Source organism: Balearica regulorum, chromosome 14 (genome assembly GCF_011004875.1).
Source record: "Balearica regulorum gibbericeps isolate bBalReg1 chromosome 14, bBalReg1.pri, whole genome shotgun sequence".
NCBI classification, from domain to species: domain Eukaryota; kingdom Metazoa; phylum Chordata; class Aves; order Gruiformes; family Gruidae; genus Balearica; species Balearica regulorum.
Window position 1 is genome coordinate 20,113,237 of NC_046197.1, and position 20,369 is coordinate 20,133,605.

At 40.5% G+C, this 20,369-nt stretch overlaps 1 protein-coding gene and 1 long non-coding RNA gene across 7 annotated transcripts in view; one reads left to right on the top strand and one right to left on the bottom strand.

The window, feature by feature from the left end:
* Positions 1 to 20,369, bottom strand: part of AFF4 (ALF transcription elongation factor 4) — a 52,676-nt gene that overhangs the window by 16,491 nt on the left and 15,816 nt on the right. For 3 of the 5 annotated variants that reach the window (XM_075766252.1, XM_075766251.1, XM_075766253.1), the window contains exons 2-12: positions 17,311 to 17,437; positions 15,145 to 15,936; positions 13,748 to 13,792; positions 12,687 to 12,773; positions 7,408 to 7,444; positions 5,898 to 5,946; positions 4,587 to 4,607; positions 3,973 to 4,027; positions 3,098 to 3,135; positions 2,568 to 2,730; positions 1,108 to 2,025 (exon numbers count right to left, since the gene is read on the bottom strand). In XM_075766252.1, coding sequence (XP_075622367.1) covers positions 1,108 to 2,025; positions 2,568 to 2,730; positions 3,098 to 3,135; positions 3,973 to 4,027; positions 4,587 to 4,607; positions 5,898 to 5,946; positions 7,408 to 7,444; positions 12,687 to 12,773; positions 13,748 to 13,792; positions 15,145 to 15,936; positions 17,311 to 17,437 — 2,332 coding nt within the window. The remainder of the gene's footprint in view (positions 1 to 1,107; positions 2,026 to 2,567; positions 2,731 to 3,097; positions 3,136 to 3,972; positions 4,028 to 4,586; positions 4,608 to 5,897; positions 5,947 to 7,407; positions 7,445 to 12,686; positions 12,774 to 13,747; positions 13,793 to 15,144; positions 15,937 to 17,310; positions 17,438 to 20,369) is intronic. The other 2 variants (XM_075766254.1, XM_075766255.1) reach the window with 1 other exon arrangement.
* On the top strand, positions 10,760 to 19,528 carry LOC142603813 (uncharacterized). 2 transcript variants are annotated; one of them, XR_012837688.1, is made up of 4 exons: positions 10,760 to 11,003; positions 11,194 to 11,384; positions 17,410 to 17,500; positions 19,293 to 19,528. It is a non-coding gene; the product is annotated as an uncharacterized LOC142603813 (long non-coding RNA). The 2 variants fall into 2 exon arrangements; XR_012837687.1 differs by lacking the exon at positions 17,410 to 17,500 and having other exon boundaries at positions 10,765 to 11,003.

The window sequence follows — 20,369 nt, forward strand, 5'->3', positions numbered from 1 at the left end:
GTCTCCTGGACGACACTAATTTTAGTAAGTAACCAAATTCACTTAGGTTGCTCAGTAGGAAAAATGGTTTAACTGAAATTATCTATCTCCTCTGGAGAGTCAAATGACTCTCTGGATGACATCATATAATCCTCTGACTCCGCATGTCAACAAAATCTTACAACCACTGCCAAATCCCTGTCAAAATGAAATTTTCAGAATGAAATCCAGAGCAGTGTGGCAATTTTTGAATCCCCGAGCCAGGGCTTCACACTCCTAACTTCATGGAAACCAGAAATTAATAAAAACTCATTGGATCACTGAGTCCTCTTACAGTCACAGGTTTGCTCTTTGTACACTCTGTCCATATTCTGAGGTGTCTAAAAGCAGTTTAAATTACACCAACTGCTTCTTACCATTCCCCCCACCAAGAGTATTACTCTGTTCAGCTCCTCCATTGATCCCTGTCCACTTTACTACCCCCAGGCATTCCTGCTTTTTCTTTGTAGTTGAAAAGATGAAATGCTTTTTTGGAAAAGATTAAATATCATTACGGAGAGATCCCTGTGCTCCCAGTAAAGCAGCACTCCTGAGATGAGGGTTCCTGCTGCTGCCATGCCCCAGGCCCATTTCTGCCCTGGCAATATGCAATTGCATGATTCACTGGTTCCAGGAGCTGATCCAGCTGAAAACTGGTTCGGGTTTTTTTTGTTTGTTTGTTTTTGGTTGGGTTTTTTGTTGGTTTTTTTTTTTTTTTTTTGGCCAGGTGAATTTTCCATTGGATCAGCTGCCTGAGCAGATCAGGGGGAGGCAGGGGAGGATGCAGTGCTCAGAGGTACAGACGCTGCGCTAGCTCCACGAGCTCTAGCTGCAGTGCTAACGCTCCTACAGTGCGACCTTCTCCCTTCCCCTCTTCACGCCAAAAGAAAATCCCAGTAAGTCCCTACTGTAACAGCACAGGGATGATCGATGTCTTCTACACAAAACAGCTAGCCAGGGTCATGGCTAAATCGCTCAGAGTCACTACACCGAGGTGTGATCTGGGCTGCTGGGCTACACGCCTGCCACCCACAGCAATCCACGAAGGGGCTGAGATAACAGGTAAATCTCTGTCTGCAAACTGATCACCTGCTTATGTTTCCTTTTGCCTTTTGTAGAGCCTTTGTCAGATGGCTGCTTCTGGGATTCTCTCGCGTGCTTCTCGGGCACGTTTTTCTTTTCCCCTTTGGGTGCGTCAGCATCCTTGTAAGGCTTCCCTGGTATTCTTGATAAGAGGCTCAGGTCAATCTTCACAATAAGTGGGTACCTTTCATCAGGATCACTGAGTGGTGAAAGAAGCTCTTTCTCTTCCATAGGAGAGAACATTCTTTGCCGAAAAAAGCTGTCATCCTCCTCCATGGAAGATTTAACAGGAGTCCTATTGCTCTCAGAGTATTTGGGTGTTTGTGATGAGGGAGGCAGGCTCTCGTTTTCATCTGAATCAGAGGATGAGGTATCTGTTTCTATGAATTCCCTGGACTTCTGGGCAGATTTGCTTGAAGCCTTGTATTTCTTTTTCTCTGTTGTAGGCCGAGGGGAAGATTTGGGCTCTTTCTTTATATTGGGTTTTCTGGAGCCTTTTGTGGCTGCCTTATGCCTGTTTGAAGGTATATTTGTTGCCATGTCTACTGGGGTTTCACTTTCTATTTTAAGACCTCCTCTAGGCTCCTCAACAGATGTCTTGTCTGCTTTCTTGGGCTGCTTTTTACCTACAGTCCTCCTCTGTGTCGAGCTGTCACTCTGGGCAGGTGATTTCTGCCTGCCCCGACTGCTCTCTGAGCCCTTTTGGGTGGGTTTGGAATCTCGCCCTGGTGTGGAAGAAATGGAATCCTTGGATCCGCTTTGATCAGCATACCCGCTGCCTGCCCCCTGATCCCGTCCCTCTTTTTTGTAGCCTTGGGAAGATGGGATATTGCTGTCCACGGAAGAAGCTGGTGAGACTTTATGGGAATTAACTTTGTTCAACCAGTTATCCAGTTGCCACTTGTTTGTTGGTGGTGGCTCTGGCTAAAAACAAATGAAAAAACAGCATTAGATAAAATATTTCACATTTTTTCCATCTTCTCCATGGGATAGCTGCCCTATGCTGCATGCCAAAGCAAGAGGTACATAAAAAACCCCAAGATAAATAATGAATGCAATATAGGCTGATGAATATAGGCACAAATAACAGCTCTCATTTTCCCTTTGTCTGGAGCAGCTGCTACCAACAGGCAGGACTTGCTGGCATAGCTTTCCAGATGAAAAGCCCACCGTTTTTTAAGCTACTGTTACTATATCTAATTTCTGCACTCCAACAGATAACTGGGGGTAAAAATCACCTCTCAAGTCAAACATCAAATGTGTGCTTATATAAAGACTCGTTACTGTATCCAATTACAGGTACTTCAGCAAAAGAATATTCCATCTTCACGGTGATCCCATGGTTGTCAGTCTTTTTTTTTTTTTTTTTAAACAGTTTGAGAATTTAATGAAATTTTTTTCTGCTTTTACAACTCAGGATTAACTCCAAGCTAACAAAGACAGCCCTAATCCATGTCAAATCCTACCTCTGGGGATGCACTCTGTGATGGTTCATTAGCTTCACTATCACTGGAACTGCTTTCACTTTCAGAGTCAGATCCTGAACTGCTTTCAGATCCACTATGGCTGCTCGAGTCATCCCTTGAATTATCTGCTCCTTCACTGTTATGCTGCGAAGGTTCAGAATTACTGAAAACGAAAATGAGGAAAAATAAACAAATGTTACCCAAGGCACTAATATATCCTAGAAGTCCTTTCATTAGAAAGTATAAGATGTAATATTTTAATTAACATTTACTAGAAAATTCAGCATGACTGAACACAGTTCACCCCAGAAACAAACAGCAGCCTTTGTTTTTTCCTCCCTTACCAAAACGGTTCGTGTAATTTGCAGGATATACGCTATTTAATCACTGATTAAATTCTAATCGTCTTTTGCTTTAACACAACACAAAAGACAAACACGGAGTTTAGAAATGAGATCAAGTCAAAAGTGCTGACTGGACTGAATATCACCCCTCTGGTTCCTATGCTGCAATCTTCCAGGAATGCCTACCTTCCAGGCGTGCTCCTCGGCACTGTCTTATCGCAGTCCTGCAATTAAGAAAAAGAGCATGAAGCTTCTGGAAGTTACTTTAGGATTGTATATACAACTAAATTGCAAAACATCAATTTAGAACCTTTACATTTTTGAAATTATTAAGCCTGAACAGCATCTTAGTTCAGTACTTGTAGCAGTTTAAATTTGTCTGTATTTTCCTTATACAGAATGGAAAACAAATCAGAGTTTTCTCCAAGTTTTCACCACAAGTACTAGCACTGCGAACAGGAAGAAAAGAAACAGAAGAGGAGCGTGGGTTACCGCTGGGTACCACAGACGGGTATTTTTAATTTCGCATGCTGAATGCCATTTCTGGCAGAAGCTGCACAAAGTTAGTATTGACAAAGAGGAAAAAAGAGACTTTTCAATAAAAATAAAGGTGCTGCTACACTCCCAGTTACAGGTACAGTATCCCTTATCACCCCAAACACAGTCCCAAGCGACTAATGCGCAGAGACATTCGTACCATGGGCTCTTTAGCCAGAGTGGCAGACCATGAAGGGTTCTGTTCTGTCTTTAAATGGCAGGCTGTTACATATGTTTTGAAGTGCACTATTGCTGTTTTGTGTTCAGAGAAAGCCTACCTGAAATCAGCAAACCAAGATTTTCTAGATAAAAGCATACCGCTTCCGCAAAACAGATGATTTTTCCCCAAATTTACATTTAGGAATACCTGAGGTTTGTCTAAAAACACGCCATTTGATTTTTGTTTCTTAATCATAACTCTTCTCTCAAGCTGCTCTGCTGTTAGAATATTGAAACTGCTGAAGTACTGAGTGAACTGTGAATGCATTTGCTACGTTTTTTGGAGACTGATTTAATGAACATACCTGCTCTCCATCGCTGTCTTCGCTACTGCTAAGTTTTAAGTCATCTTTCAACATACTAAGTAAAAGGGAAAAAGTGAGACAAGTTTTTCCACGTACTTTTAATTACTTTCAAAGCATTCTTCTATATTTCAACATGCTCTTGTTTATACTACGAAGCGGGCTGCGTGGGTGAACTCCACAAGATGCCATTCTAACATTTAATGTTTAAGAATGGTGAGTTAAGTCATTCTTTAGAGAAGAATAAGGATTCTAGTACTTTGACTCCTTAGTCAATTCTGTTAAATTTAGAAAGGAAATTTGACACAATTTACTAACGCAGGAGGAACTACCTTGGGTATGTTCAACTTCTTATACACAATGGCCAAGAATACTGTTATTAAATAGAAAGCCAACACTAGTGGCTGTTTCCTGTCTCGTGGCACCAGTGCAAATGTTCTAAGTCATAATTATTTTATTAGTATTCAAAGCCATAATTATTTCTGGTAGTCATACACACACACGCACACCATTTCACAATACTGAAAATGTGTGAACACACTGAAAACATATAGCAGGGTACAGAGCCTTTGTGCTTACTGAAAAACACCTTTGATTACAAAAATAAAACATCTTACTCTGTCTGGTTCGAGTCACATCTGGAGAAAGAAAATGAGAAAGGATTAAAAGTTTAATACTTCTGGGTTCCACAGTACAGCTGTTCTGCTGATGATCTCAAAAGAAACACCAGCCTCTAGGATCTAGTTCCTGAAATATATTTCAAAATTTCGTTACAAAAGATGCATTTATCTCCCTTTTTATGTTTTTTGACCAGACCACAATCACTTTTTTAAAAAAATTACTTAAAACGGTATTATCACAGTACACATCATCTCAACTTTCTCCCTGTGCATCCCAGTTCAACACGTGTCCAACGCCACCTCGTGCTCCCCAGCGCTGGAAATACCACAGCTCCTGCCTAGCGATCTATAGCGCTACGACTAAAGCAAAGCCAGATGGTGAACTTGGATTTCTACCACTTGTTGAACTGGCTGCATATGAGCATCTTCTTCAACTAAGTGGTTAGGCTATAATAATTCAGGGGGTTTTCTTGTTGTTCTATTCCCTTCCCACAGGTCACGTGCTTTTTAATCTTGCTAATGCTGTAACACGCGCACGGACAAACAGAAGGACCACATATGGTGATTGCATCACAACAAATGTTAATGTAGATAACGAGTTTTCAGAATCTACAATCGCTTTTATTAAAAATACAGTCAGCTGGCAAACCTTTATTTTCATGGACATATTTGTTTGGAAGCAATCTTTTAACAGCATATAAGCAATTTTCAGGTACTTTCAGGACTACAGTCATCCAGTCGCTTTTTATTTTTCCTCCCAGCTGCATGACTGACAAAGTAAAATGTTGGGTCCATGTGAATAACTAATAGAAATGGTTGCCAGCAGTTAAGAGACTGAGTAGAACGAACGTAACTAGATCCCAAACGCAGTTTGCTGGCTCCTCCAATACAAACCAGTCCCTTCTCCTGTCTAATTGTGCAAGTGCTACAAGCTGCTTCCAAGCTGATGGCTCAGCAACGCATGCGTTTCAGTCCCGTCCCACCCTGCCTGTCCTTAGGTGCCGACACTTTTCTGGTTCGCAAGCCAATTCTGAGGTCCAAACTCACACACACCTATCCTGACAACTGACAAACAGGGGAACGGGAAGGCAGCACAGTGTACTTGTTATTCCCTCCAACGTGCCATATTTGATCTATTGTCCCAGAAAACGGTTGCTTAAAAATGATCCCCTTTTTCTGCCAGTCAAGGAGAAGTGTACTAAAGAGTCTGTGCAAGAACTGACACATCCTAGTAAAAGAAACAGCTTTTTTCCAAGCCTCTTAAAATTCAACTGTTGTTTGAGAAACATTTTCTCAACAGCCACTTACGATTTGGATTGATGACCATTGGATGTTTTTGATGAAGGGTTATATCGTTCTAGAAGAAGAAAAAAGAAATGCGCAGTTGAAAACTCAGCCAGCAAAGTAAGTCGCTCTCGAGTTGCCAGAAGTACATGGTCTCAGATAAACCAAGAACGGCTGAGTAGACGAGGAAAGAGCTAACTAGCTGACACCAGGTACAATCTCCCACAGACTGAAGGAGTGAGTGGATGCAGAGACAAAATACTAAACACAGCAAATAATTTAATCAAGAAAATCCAGAAAACTATTTAAATCATTGCTGTCTAAAACAATACACACTCAATTTGGTATTAATGGTCTGAAAACCTGTTTTGCTTCTATCAAGATTAATCTATTGCCTTCTACATGCAGGACACAGGACAAATCAGCCCATCAAGCTCTGACTTGTTTCAGCATCCCTGTTTATTAGTGGATGAGCAATCTTTAGATCCAGAAACCAAACTCAGAAAGCAATTCTTACAATAGGAATACATACTGACATAATCCGCTTTTTCCTTCCCTTGCTCTAATTCTGGCAAATTGCACAGTTCTCCAGAAACAAGATCTAGGGCTGTTAAAAGTTTCCCAGAAAACTCAAACAGGAGTTAAAAACTGGTTTTGTGTTTTGACTAACCTTGCCTCTCCATTTACACACCTAAAGACCAGTTGCTCCTATAACATAAGCCTATGGTTTAGCATTATGGAATTAAGTTTTAATTTGTTTCTGTAATTCCCCAGTGTATCAGGTGTTTAGATTAAGCTGCTTGTGAATATCTAAGAATAAACCATTCTTCTTTTACTATTTAATCTGCTTAATCACTTCGAGAGGGAATGACAAGACTTTTGGAAGGTAACAGCACGAATCTAATTCAGTTCTACCCAGTATGTTTCCTGTGTTAAATTATTCATTTCAGTAACGTTCAAAACAACAATACAGTTAAAGGGAAATAAAAGCTGCTTTTCTCTAAAATCTGAAAGTGTTTCTGGAACGAAAAATTGAAGGATATTGCTAAGTATATTACCCTATGAGTTCCTGACCAGTTCTCTCGATTTTAAAATGATAACGTGTAAACGAACAGTGAAACTGCAATGTGTTTTTTCTACTGAACTACAACCATAAGCACTACTTTGGTTTCTAATATGTCCCCCAGCAGGGATTTGGATTTTTTAAAGGGCGTTTTGCTTTAGTACTCAGCTATTTTCAATTAGATCAACCGAGGCGGCATTTTTTCAAGAATTAGAAACGTGACAAATTATTTTTTTCCTAGAAGACAGTAGCAACCTTGCAACCCAGTCATAGCTGTGTAGATCTCAACAAGAAATGCATTGTTTTATAGGCTAAAACTTGAGAGAGTACAGAAAATGTTAACTTAGACTCCATCCTATGACCAGTCTGGAAAATCTCATTCTCTAAAAAGCATGACATCTTAAGAGAGACTAAAAATACCGAATCACAACAAAAACATTAAACACATTACAGGAAGCTTCATGTACTTACTCTGTTCTCCGGTGCCAAAACTGGACTGTTGGGACTCCTAAGGGAATAAAAGATCACAAGTGGTTTTTCCACTGCGAATTTTAACATATCAAAACCCACGCTGCAATCAAGATATTCTTTCCACTTAGAGGATGGCACCTAACCTCTAAAAAAAGGGAAAAACCTAACAAAAAAAGAGAACGAGTGATTCTTTACCTGGGCCCCAACCCGTCTCACCAGCCGCAGCGGCCCCGCCGGCACAGGGAAGGAGTGCTTCCCGCTCCTCTTCCTCAGCTCTCCTGCTTGCTCGGTTGTAAAAGCGCCACATGCAGTTGTACTACGTGATAGCTGAAACTCCCAAATCCCTATGTAACTTCCATAAATCCCATCTTCATGCATGCTTAGCATGGAGAGGAACCGCTCAGTACGTTTTTCTTTAACTTCATTATACATGGAAAATCTTTGCTGCTAGTTTTATGTATTTTCATTCAAATTCTTTTCTCTGCATTTTTCTTTTTCAGACAGACACAGCATCATGGTGGACAAGCAATGAGTAGAGTGACAACCTATCAACAATAAAAAATTGTCTCGGCTACAGAGGAGTCCAGGAGACAACGAAATTCAAAATCCGAAGAGCTCTGCACACTGTGCCCCAAACCCCTTCTCGCCACGGCTCCAGGCGAGTAAGGCTGGTAAATGTGACCCGGCACGGGTGACCAACACATCCCTCATTCCCCCAGTGCCAGGTCTTCATGGAATCACAGAATTCACTTGTGCAAAAGCCAATAAAACAACGATATGTAACCGCTTTGATTATACATCAACCTGTTACCTATAAATCTAGCCTTGAAGGATGCAGCCTTGCAAATTTTAGCTTCAGTACTCCTATTCCAGAAAACCCAATTCTCTCGCCCAAAACACAGTAATTAATTTTTTTTTTTTAAACACTAAAATATTGCGTTAACAAACAACTATGCAGAGTTACTGAAAACCTACTTCTAGGCTAGAGTGCCATTTTAAAATAGGACCTTCCCGACCTCGTTTTAAAATGAGGACAAATGCTGGCCCCATAAATAAAAATTGAAAACGTTTCACCCAATTCATAAAGTTATACACACACTTTTTACTTAAATGCTCTGGCAACGGCAAACCAGAGTAACAATTCAGCAAGGAAATCCAGTTTTTTTTCCCCTCTACCTGTGAATCAGTCTTCCCAAACAGCCAAGTCAGTGACATGCAGCAGTTGTACATGCAATTCACAAAATCAAATTTTTAAGCACACTAAGGCTTTACACAGCAAAGCACTCTTAGATATTTCTAATTTCCCTTAACTTTTTATTTCAAAAGTGAAAGCAGTTGCAATAATGCACTGAACAAGTATTTTTTTGATAGGGAACTTTCCTTGTAAGGGGTTTCAAATGCCTCTAATCTTTACTAATTGAAAGAAAAGAAGGGACAATAAAAATAAAATTAACCTATGTTTAAAGTGCAAAGTGAAGATGAAGTTGGAGAGAAGCCTCGTGACTTCAACAGAAAGCAACAGCTACACTTCCTTCAAAAGAAAAACTGATTTTTATCTTTTACATAGGTACGAGGAGTGCAAGTGTGATTCCCTGACTGCCTTTTCCCATAGTCAGCTCACACAAGTTGACAAACCGTAAGTCAGAAAAGTAGTAAAGACCATGGTGTAATCAACCACCACATCTACAGAGCCGCTGCACTGGGGTGAGCACCAGATGAGGAACTGGCACCCTTTTCTACCAACGCACGTATCACAAATTCTGCAGAAAGCACCTCCCGAATTGCTCACTTTAGTCAACTTCCTATTTCCAAGGCACAGTGCAGTCTTTCAGTTAAATGCACTTTAACGAGGTGTTACGTTTAAATGTGCAACTTTTTCCAACTCTCTTGCCATCTATTTTGTCTCTGAAAACATATTTGTTTAAGAAACTCAAGAGGTCAAAAAAAAAAGCTGTACTTTCACCTCTGAAGTTATTTATAGCAGTATCTTTTAAAGGTCTACTTCAGAAAGAAGAAATTAAAAACAACTTAAAGGAAGGAAACCCTTTTAACTAAAGCATAATTAGATAGTGAGGACACTTAAGCAGGAAACAAAAATCGCAGCTTGCACTCAAACACGAGAACTGTGGAGAGAAAAACACTCGCCAGCTGGATGGAACAGCAGTCGGGTACCAAATTCTCATTTGGAGGCGACCAGCTTGGCTGTAGTCCCAGCTGTGGTGTGTGGGACCCATTTCCATTTAATGTTGGCAGTCTCGGGTCAGATCTGAGTTTTATTTCTTGGAAGAAAGTTTCTGCACCACAGCGGATCAAGGGACTCGACTGCTGGCCTTCTCGGTAACCCCAGCACAGGGCAGATGCTGAACACACCTGGAGACGGGATCCACCTCTTCAGCGATGCCTCTCGGTCGCTGCACAGGTAGGCAGGTACAAAAACTGCCAACGCGCTCACGGTGCTTTGAAACGAAAAACTTCCACCCTCTAAGAAACAGCTGGGGGTTTTAATATATTTTACAAACAGGCCAGTATTTTTGGAGTTTTTGACTGGAAGCCCATGGCTTAAAAAAAAGTTACACAGGATAAAAATACAGAGTGTTAGGTCATTGGGTAACATTTTTCATCATGGCTCAGGAATCTACATTTTTTTCATAGCATCCATAAAACTTTCCCTGACCTATTTTCATGAAGTTTTATCTTATGATTCAAAGACTTCCTGATAATTCTTAGATATAGTTATAGTAAATGCAGAGAGGCCCCGGTCAGGAGTCTGGGTCCCTGTGCTCAGCATCTGCACATGGGGAAAATCACCTTATTCCAACGGTCTTACAAATAAAATTGACTGGTCCACCAAAGGGAGCTTAATTTTACATGTGCAGGCAAAACCCACCAAACTTCTCACACAAGAGGAATGCTGTGAAACACTGCCGCATATTTCTTGTAAATAAATCGAGCACAGTATTAAATAGAGCAAGCTTTCCTCAAACAGTACTGCCTGATTAAAGTAAACCACTGTTTTGTTTTGTTTTCTGAATTCCGCTCTGGGCCCAGACTGCACAAGCCTATGGCTCGCTAACTCACTGGAATTCTGAGAAGATCCTGCTGCCAAGAATGACAGAGGGGAGAAGGCAGAGGAAATTACAGGCTTTGGATGCAGAGAGAGAAGTTGACAAAGTTCCATAGCTAAGATGTGCAGTCACAAAATAAAAAAGCTGGCACAAAGTCAAAAGACTCAGAGAAGCCATAAATGGAATTTTTTTTTGCTAACTGGGTGAAGAAACACAATCCAGGTCGATAGGCTCAAAACCCACAACCTACCTTTTTTGTCCAAACATCAATAAGACTGTGCAATCTTACGGAGTTTCTCTCTGCGTCACAAAGACACACATATCTCTGCACACATTCTTTCTTTCCAATCTGAGTCAAATGCTAGAGAAACACAGAAAGAAGCAGTTCCAGCAACCCCATGATCAAGTGCACTTAGAAGTGGGTGAAGGGAAAACACCTCCCCAAAGGTTCAGGAATAAGTATCCAAAACGGTGGAGTACGTACCCTTGCTGATGAGGAAAGGTGTGGAATTTCTTGCTTTACTATAAAAGGTAAGAATTATATCCAAGCTCACAGTTTTATATAACGTAGGAAATCAGCCCTGACCGAAGGTAATATAGGCAAGATTAATAATGACTGAACTTGTCATGATAACGTTAAGAAACTAGACAATGACATCTGTTTTGAGCTATGCCTTCAAAGGTAAAGCTGAGAACTGTAAAGGATGTTCTACGTTTTCAGCTCACTGGAGAAGGAAGCAAGACGCAGTGAGACAGGAACAGCCACACAGAGGGCGATGACAAGAGGGCTGCCCAGAGCTCTGGGACATCTCGCCACGACGAGAGCTGGAACTGTTTAACCTCGCTCCAGTCTACGGAGTTTTGTGGATGTGCAGTTACAACACGGGACCTGGAAGCTTTGGCCAAGAAAAGGTGATGTCAAAGGACTCGCATAAGACAATCTGTTTAGACAGATTTACATTAGAGACCTCAGTGAGAAAATCTTCTTAAAATACTTCACTGTGTTTTGGGGACCAATTTGGATCAAACAGGAAAGTGATAGCAGCAGTCTTGTCAGAAAAAGCGTAGTCTTCATTATTATGAAGGTAACTTTTAAAAGACAAAGGGCATGATTTCTTCACTCTGAAGTTATGCCAAATTAGGGGTGGAGTACCCCAATCCATATCAGAGATATGTTGAGTCTGGAGACAAATTATATTGTCGAGTTAAATCTTTTGCTGGTAATCAGTAGATACAGGAAACAGAACATGAATTCTTGAATGAGTCAGCTATCACAAGCTGAACTGTACTCGCTAAAGTTGCTACCCACAGCTATCTGCCCTGCCTATCTCTACCCTGCCTACCCATCGGCTTCCAAGATCCTGCAGATTGCAGAGCTGTGTTTCAAGGCAGACAATCACCGGTGCCAGTTTGCCTTGAACCCTGCAGCTGGGGCGGCCAGATCCAGCCTCAGGGGAGGGAGCAAGCAGCCGAGAGCAGGAGAACTCCTTCCTCGGAGGTGTCAGCTCAAGCAGGTCTCCTGGAAACATGTCCTGTGCTGTCAACAGCAGCAAAGAGCGACTGATTTCTCTTTGGAATTAATAGCTTAAACACTCCAGCAGTTATTAAGTATATGGGAGGTTAGGAAGAGATCGTTTGGAACTTTTGGATCTGAAAGTTTCTTTAGCAAAACATCTGATTTTAAAACAGTTTTCATTTTTTGGTAAGTGAAAATATAAGATCTAATAGAACTATTAATGGACTTCAAAATTATGAGGAAAACTCAGCGTATGCAGAAAATTACATTTAAATTTCTTAGCATTTACCAGCCAGTCTCCGTGGCTTTGCTAGATGGAGGTAAACACAACGCTTGCTTGCTTCTACACAAAATGGTGCAAAGCGTTTCCCTAACATGGAAAAAAGCTCGATGGCACTTTCAAGCTTTAGAAGTATCCTGGAGAAGGTTTGAATTTATGAAACAAAAATTAGAAAGTATAAGGAAAGCTATATTAAAGACATCTTTGCAGACTGCTCTGTGTGTGTAAACCAGAGGAAAAACGATGACATTCTTCATAAGGCTTCTGCTGACAAATGTTGTGCAGCAAGATAAAGAGATACAAAGCACTGAAACAAACCCAGAACTATAGAGAATTGAATTTAAGAGAGTTCCAAAACCCTGATCTTTAATAGGAATTACTCTTTCAACAGCATTCAGTATTTGACTACAGGACTGACCTTTGTTGGAAAAGGAAATTTTGACGGTTCAGTTTTGCATGGCGTATGAATAGCAGTCAGTGGAGGAGGCCAAGAATGGGTCATCTCCTATCCAGAACAAAAAAGAAAAGCTATTAACAAAATTAAAGCAAAGACTTCAAGTTACAATCTTGATTCAAATGGTATCCCTGTCTCTCAATTTTCAGTTCATTGTCCACACTTCACTAAGCTTTATATTCAAATCTTAATTTCCCAAATGTGTAACAGAAATTTTACACGTAAACCTAAATCTTAAATTGTTACCCATGAGAACAGATAGTTAAGACATAATAACAAGCAGAAAGGCATAAATCAATAAAATTGGTTGGCCTGAACATAAGCTGCAGTAGAAGTCAGAGTCTGATCATTTCAGACTGCGAAGAGCACAAGTAGGATTCAGGGGTAGAAAGAAGAATCCTCGGAAAGGGAAGCCTATAAAGTTTGAGGAAAAAGGGGAAAATCAAATGCCTGAAGCTGGAAAGGAAGAGCCTTGTATTCCCTCAGAGCATGTCCCAGAACCATGGAGTACTGAGGCTCAGAGCAAACGGTAAGCCATGGAAATGTTCAAGGGGAAGCTGGTGATTCTTGTGTGATAGTTGACCTACGACCAGGGGATCACATGAGGATTAAAGAGACTTGAGAAAAATGACCTAGGTAGAAGAGAAGGGAAAGTTCTGCCATGGGGTAGCAAAAAAATTACTGTAATCTAAAAAGATATCAGAATGCAAGGACTGTATTTTGGTGGAAGAAATGGGTAATTCTGGTTAGGTTAACAGGGAGGTGGCCCAGAGGAGGAATGCAGCGAGGATATCCAGCAGATGATGCGCACACCCAGCAATGCCCAGTGCCCCGCTCGCACACAGCTCTGCTTCCAGTTTTCCCCGGTCTACCCGCGCTGGAGGAGTAACTGAAGAGCCCTCCTGCAATGACTTGCAGCCAAGTCAATTCAAAAGGCACTAATCAACTGCAGAGCACTTTCCACCTCCTTAGTAATGTTTGTGTTTTCAACAAGCAAGTTATGAACAAAAGCACAGAGAACTTACTTTTAGAATTTCATCCACGCAGCTCACATCACCAGATGCTGATGCCTACAAATCAAAATTCAAGATTAACGTCTCCTAAAGTACATATTCCTTAAAAGATCCCAGGGGCTAGAAACAGTTAAAAATAAACCTCAATCCTTATCGTGATTCATATGGACTCTATATAGATACAAACAGGTCTTGCTAACTAATTCTTTTCAGCAAAAGTAATTTTAATATCAGGTAGATCCATATTTTTATAGTATGAATCACATCCAGTTATGAAAAGCAAATACATGAGATCTATAAAACTGCCACAATAATCTCTTCCTTTTCATTTGGCAGTTAAAGTGATCATAGGCAGTCAGTGATATTAAAAACTTCTAGATAGAGGAAGGAGAATCGTAGCTTTCAATCATTTCCTGGAAGAAGCCACTGGATAACATCTGAAGTCAAATCCACGACGGTGAATATACAGTAACGACAAGCTGCATTATGAAGTAAAACAGGAATCTAGAAACAGCAATAATTACCAGACTATGAATCTTCTGCATGCCTGGCTGCTACGAGTGGAAAGGAAGCAACACTACCATACGATTCACTGCATCAGCATTAGCAGGTCAAGTCTTCATGAACGAGAAAATAATTTATTTTCAAATTTCCTTAACCTGTGTCCTGGATCTTATTTTGCCATTTGTTGAAATCCCAGGAACAAATGCTTTTCTCTAGCTACCACAATTCAAGCAGTTTAATAGGAGATGCAATGACATTTTATTATTAAGGCACTCTCCTTGTAACTGAGTTGTAGTCAGAGTCTGTGCCTCAACGATTCAGGAATTACCAAACTACTAAAAGTTGTTAACTCAATAGTATTTTGTATCCAGCATACCTGTGACAAGTTCTGAACCTGTTCAATTTGGTGTGCTTTAGGGTTAGCTCATTTTCCCTAGGTGAAGGTATAATAATCACATCTAATAATTGCTACACTTCAAAAGAAAATCTGATATATGCAGATAGTATCACTAGGCTCCCAGTAACGGCAATATATGTATCTAGCTTGTCAAAATATTTGTGAATATCCTACTATTTCACTGACTTCTGACTACAGAAATGCTCCACGAAAATTGGCCTCTCTGGGTTAAGTTAGCCCTTCTGAATGTCTCATAGCCTTTATTTAACAAAAATCACAGTATCCGCATGGAAGAAGTGAAGGAAAAAGTAATTACTTTTGTACATTCCCCATTTCAAATATAGGTCTTCACTGCGTAAGTTTAAGATGCTTTGCGTAACAAAAAAAACCCCCAACTGTTTACTAAAAACTAAATTTTGGTTATGTAGCTTGGGATTTTAAAGCAGCTGGAAAATCCCAGCCCAAAGGGACTTACATTTAAGAAGCCAGGAATCAGACAGCAACTTACATCTAGTGGTTGAGAAGGTATTTTCAGCTTGGTTAGATGCGCTTTGCTGCTAGGCTTCAGCTCATTCACGCTGCTGCTGTGAGTCTGACTGCTGTAGTGTTCGGAGGATAACTTTGGTTCCATGGATTCCTGTCCATCCATTGGCCTTACGTACGCAGTGGGTTTCTGCAACATTGAACTGGACTTGGACATGAGTGAAGGTGGAAAAGACTGATTAGAGTGTTGTCCACTTGAAAACGAGGGTACACGGGAGGGAGAGTCCCAGTTGGCATCAGGATCCCGGGGAGATTTTGAACGTTGATGTTCTTTGCTGTGGTGATCATTTCCATGAGATCTCGAATGGCTGGAGCTCAACGAAGAAACAGCAGATGGTTTTCCAGGGCTGGAAGAACGGGGTTTGGAGTGTTCGGACCCATGCTGGCTTTTTTTGCGGCTGCTGCTGCTACTGTATGAGTCACGGTCGTGCCTCTGGCTACCACTGCTAGTGTTATTGCCACTGCTACGCTGACTACTATGTCCGCTCTGTAAACCTGAGGACCTTTTCTGAGATTGCGAGGAAGTGCTAGGTGCTGGTCCTACAGGAGTCCATTTGCTGCTCTGATGTGAGCTAGCATTATGTCTCTGATCACCAAAGAAACTTTGGTTTGATTTTTCATCTGGTGTTGATGGTACAGTTGGTTTGGGAATTCCAACAAGCTTTTGTAGCGATCTGTCTCCTATAAGATCCTTCATTTCATCATAATTACCAAGCATGCTCTGAATACGACTAGACAATTTGTCTTCTTTGCTGGTCTGTGAAAATAATTTAAAAAAATAATGCTTTTAAAAAAAAAATCACAACTTCAGTTTCAGTTAATTCATTTGACAACTACTGCAGTTCATCTAAATTTCAGCGCTAAGATCACGGCTAGCATCCATGTTTGTTTTGCCATTGTTTCCAATTCACAAATTTAGTTCTTAAAGCAATAATTTAACCCCCTAAAACAAAAGGAAAATATGTACTTCAGCAGCAGGAACAGTTGAAACAGCACTAAGCACTGCTTCAAACAATACGTTGGTGAGCTGGATGCAAGTTTAAAAACTGTAGACGCCTACTGTCACCTTAAAGACTATTTCTCTAATACAGAATGCACCAGTCCTAAAAAGTTTTAATTAATGGTAAAATAAAATCAGCTTAACCTCACCACTGTATGTATTTTTTAATTGGTATTTATGCTGGCATAATTCTTGTTACCAACAGTTATAAGGGTTCTTTCTCATATAAGCAGTTTGGTTTCCAAATCGGGCATACTGTATCATTCCCCGTGCATCCCAACCAGCTTCACTTAACTTCATACATGTGAGATTTGGTTATCAAGCACCGTAAAGTGATGGGAGGACAGGAATTAAAAAACCCACAAAGCATTTCTCAGCTTTCCTCCTGCAGGAAGACAGTTTTCAGTCACAATGCTTTACTTCTTGCAAACCAGCTGAAATTGCGATAAGGGAATGGGTTTGCTTTCAAAGTGAGATTTGGGCTACATAATTAAAATCTTAATTGGTACTTTTTTAGCTATTCCAGAATTAGGTTATTTTTTCCAGTTCTGTTCAGCAAAGGAAACCTGGAAGGAAACCTGGCACAGGCTTAAAGCTGTACAAGATCACAGAGTCAACTCCTTCAAAACAAACTACAAAAAAATCAGATACAAACTACTGGCCTACTAGTTAAAGCTGATAATTCCATCATATCAGGCATTTCAGCATTTAAAATTAACCTCCTAGTTAAACATTCTCTTTCTGAACTCACCCAGTCTCGATTACATTGACTGAAGGTTAGAAAGTCTAGCAACAGGCTAGAGCACCCCCCAAAAAAAGCAATTTGGCATGTCACAATGGACAGTTTAACTGTTTTTAGTCACTGCAGCAAAAGCTGAAGAAAAATAATAAATTTATGGTTTTATCATCCCTTTCTCACTCCCTCCAAAGCAGCCCCTCCTTTGTATGCATTATTATAAATCTGCCAGTAGAGCTGGTTAGTAACTGTCCATCCTTATTTTCAAGCCCTGCTTAAATACTTGGTTGACATAAGAGCTGTGGATCTAAAAAGAACACAGATAAATTTAAAATACGAATTTGCATACGACTTCTGCTACAAAAACCGCATTTGGAGAAACTGCATAAACTCACAACTTTGTATGGTTCGGCAAAGAGAGGAGAGTTAGGTGGAAAGGCTTCTTCACCCTGCTGAATTTCTTGATTTCGCCTTTCCCTTTCTTTCATACGCAGCACATTCCGATCTTCACGGTTCATGTTGCTACAAACAGAAAAAAAAATTCTGATCACGGACAGAAATGAGGAGGGATGCAGGCACACACAGGTAGCCCCTGTACCTGTCTGCGGAAAGAACGATCCTGGTTAAGAACCCCCTGATGACTGTAACTCTGCAAAACTGAGAAGACATTTGTCCAATGTAAGACACCTCACACTTGGAAGAGCTACAACCCACCATCCCCAGCTAGCTTCTACCAGGGAAAGTTTATGCAGTAATAAAATGAAAAAAATCCACAAAGTCCTCAGGCGAGTAACTATTTCAAACCATTTCACCTGCTTGAATCATGTAGCTATTTCAACCCACGCTGTACATCTCCCATTCATTTCTAAAATACTTTTTCTCCTCCACATCCCCCAGATGTTCTGCAATGTTACACTCTCATCCCCCCTCCCATTCAGTGCCTGGATAGATTTGGGGTGATGTTTGCTGCTGCCATACCTTTACCGGCACCCATTCTCCAACACATTCTAACCTCAGGCTTTGATGTTGTTTCCAGGTCTCCCTCCCTCCCTGACTCCCAAAAGACATTTCTACCCAAAGCAGTAATTTCAGCGATCTTGCACCTTTTACCTTAGACCAGTGCTCTCCTACTGCAAAAATGCAGATTAAAAACCTGCCAAATTTCCCCTCTTGCAAATTTTACTTCGCAGTTTGGTCTTGCCGCTTGAGTTAGCAGAAATACGTCAAATTGTTGCAACACACACACACAAAAAAAAAAGTTGGAAAAGATTCCCTTTGAGCTTGATAAATCATCGGGACTTAAAGAGGCAAACAAAGTAAGACGATAAATAAGGTGGTACTAACTCTTTTAACATGTGCTGTACTTCATATCAAGAGATTTACAAATGTGCCGTGCTGATCTGCAAAAAGCATGGTAGGTGCTTCCAGGAAAGCAATAGATGTTCTTCCACATAATTTGCAGTCTAAAATGAAAATGTTGTCTGCTTAGAAAATCATTATTTCATGTTTTCAGACAGCTGTCCGATTATTAAAAAAAAAAAAAAAATATTTGCTACAGCATTACTCTGAAGGCTATGCAAAACCAGCTATTCCATGCTACACAAGACGACTTCAACTTATCACTCAGTTTTTTAAATTTTAGCCTTTTCACCTTAACATTTGAGCCTCTTACTGTAATTTCTTACTCATTTGGCTTCATTTTGTCTACTACTCTGAATATAGTGAAATCTAAGAGGATGCCAAAACCAGAATAAAGCCATAGTGTAAGTTTAAATCTTTGACACTTTTTAAGGCGAAGGGCTTGTTGAATTTCCCTGCGCTGTAAACAAGGTAAAAGCACTAGCCTAATCCAACTCCAGGCTGCTATCAAGCCTATGAGTAAAATAACCTTAAGTTACATGTGAAACATCACTTTTTCCTCCAGTTATCCTGTAATCAGCTGAACTCATGTAACTGCAAGTGAACACCAAGGCTGCCTACGCAGAGAAGGACCTGCACTGGAACCTGCCAAGCAAACTACCTGGAGCATTTTCACATTAATGGCAAACTTTTAGAACAAGTTTGAGGCTTAAAAAACTTATTCTTCTGACTGCAGCCTGATTTCTTATACATACAGGATTTAAGGAGACAAAAATCAGATTTAATTACAGATACTGATCAGTTAAAGCCAACTGAATCGTTTGAATCTATGCCATTTTACTATTAAAGGCAAAAATGCGAGTAGTTCTATCTTTGAGTAGTTGATTCATATATGCTAAGACTGTGAATTATATACAGCTAGATATTTAGAAGATTATAATCTTAACTAAGAATTTTACATGTACATTTTACAAATAGAGAGTTAAATATTAACAAAGACCTTTGCTATTTTTTACAGAGACAAGCATCATCTTTCAAAATTGTATCATCATCTACTATAGCTCTTGGGACTGAAGAAAAACCCAACATTTATACCAACACTGTCACGTGAAAGGAACGTTATAGCAAAGATCCGCTTGAGATCAGAGTTGGAGCAAAACCAGAGCTGATCTGGCGATACCTGCCAGGTTAATATAAAATTAGTCATCAGAAACATACCTGCTAATCACACTTTTTACCACTCCTCCCCAGTCTTTTGTAGCATAGTAAATGCTAAATATCTTCGTGGGTAGTCATTTTGACTGTATGGGGATTGGGTTCAGGGCTTTTTTAATTCTTTTACATTTTTTATTAGAGTCAATACTTTGAATGTGATTCAAGTTAGACTTGTTTGTATCTAATCTTCTAAATCTCTACACAGAGATATTTTAACTGTCTACAATGTGCACTAAGCTATTCAAATCACACCAGCATTAAATGTGTAAATAAATGAAGTTAATGGGGCTTCCTTAACTCTGGACTTGACAGCTTCCCAGTTAAATTCATATCTTCCACAGCCACGAAACATAACAGAAGATAAATTTGCCTGTGTTCAGGCAACGTAAGCAGCAGAGGTACTTTGAAAAGCAGAAGACTAAGGTACACCAAATCAACATTGCCAGCAGTTAGCTTCGGCATAAAGGAAATTGCAAAACTACATTTTCAGACTACTTGTTATTATAACAAACCTTTAAAATCCACTCTCTCAAATTTACTACTCTGATCAAAGTTATGCAGTATTTGCTGGTCCTCAGGGTTTTTTTGCCCCAGTCAGAGCGGACACCAGCCCCTCTCACGCTGGCACGAGAAGCTCCGTTCTCTCCCAGTTGGGATGCTGACCGGTAGGAAGGAGCTCTGCCCCGCCACCGCTCCCACCATCGCTGCAGAGTCAGAGGTGCATGGAGCCAGGACTGCTTCTCCCCCTCCCACGTCCACACCCACATCCCAGATTTAAACCTTTTCCCACAAGATAAAAGAGCCCGGAGCAGCTCGGTGCAGCCGAGCTCCTGCCACCCTCTGGGCAAGAGGACAGCATCTCTGCTCCTCCCTCCCTGCA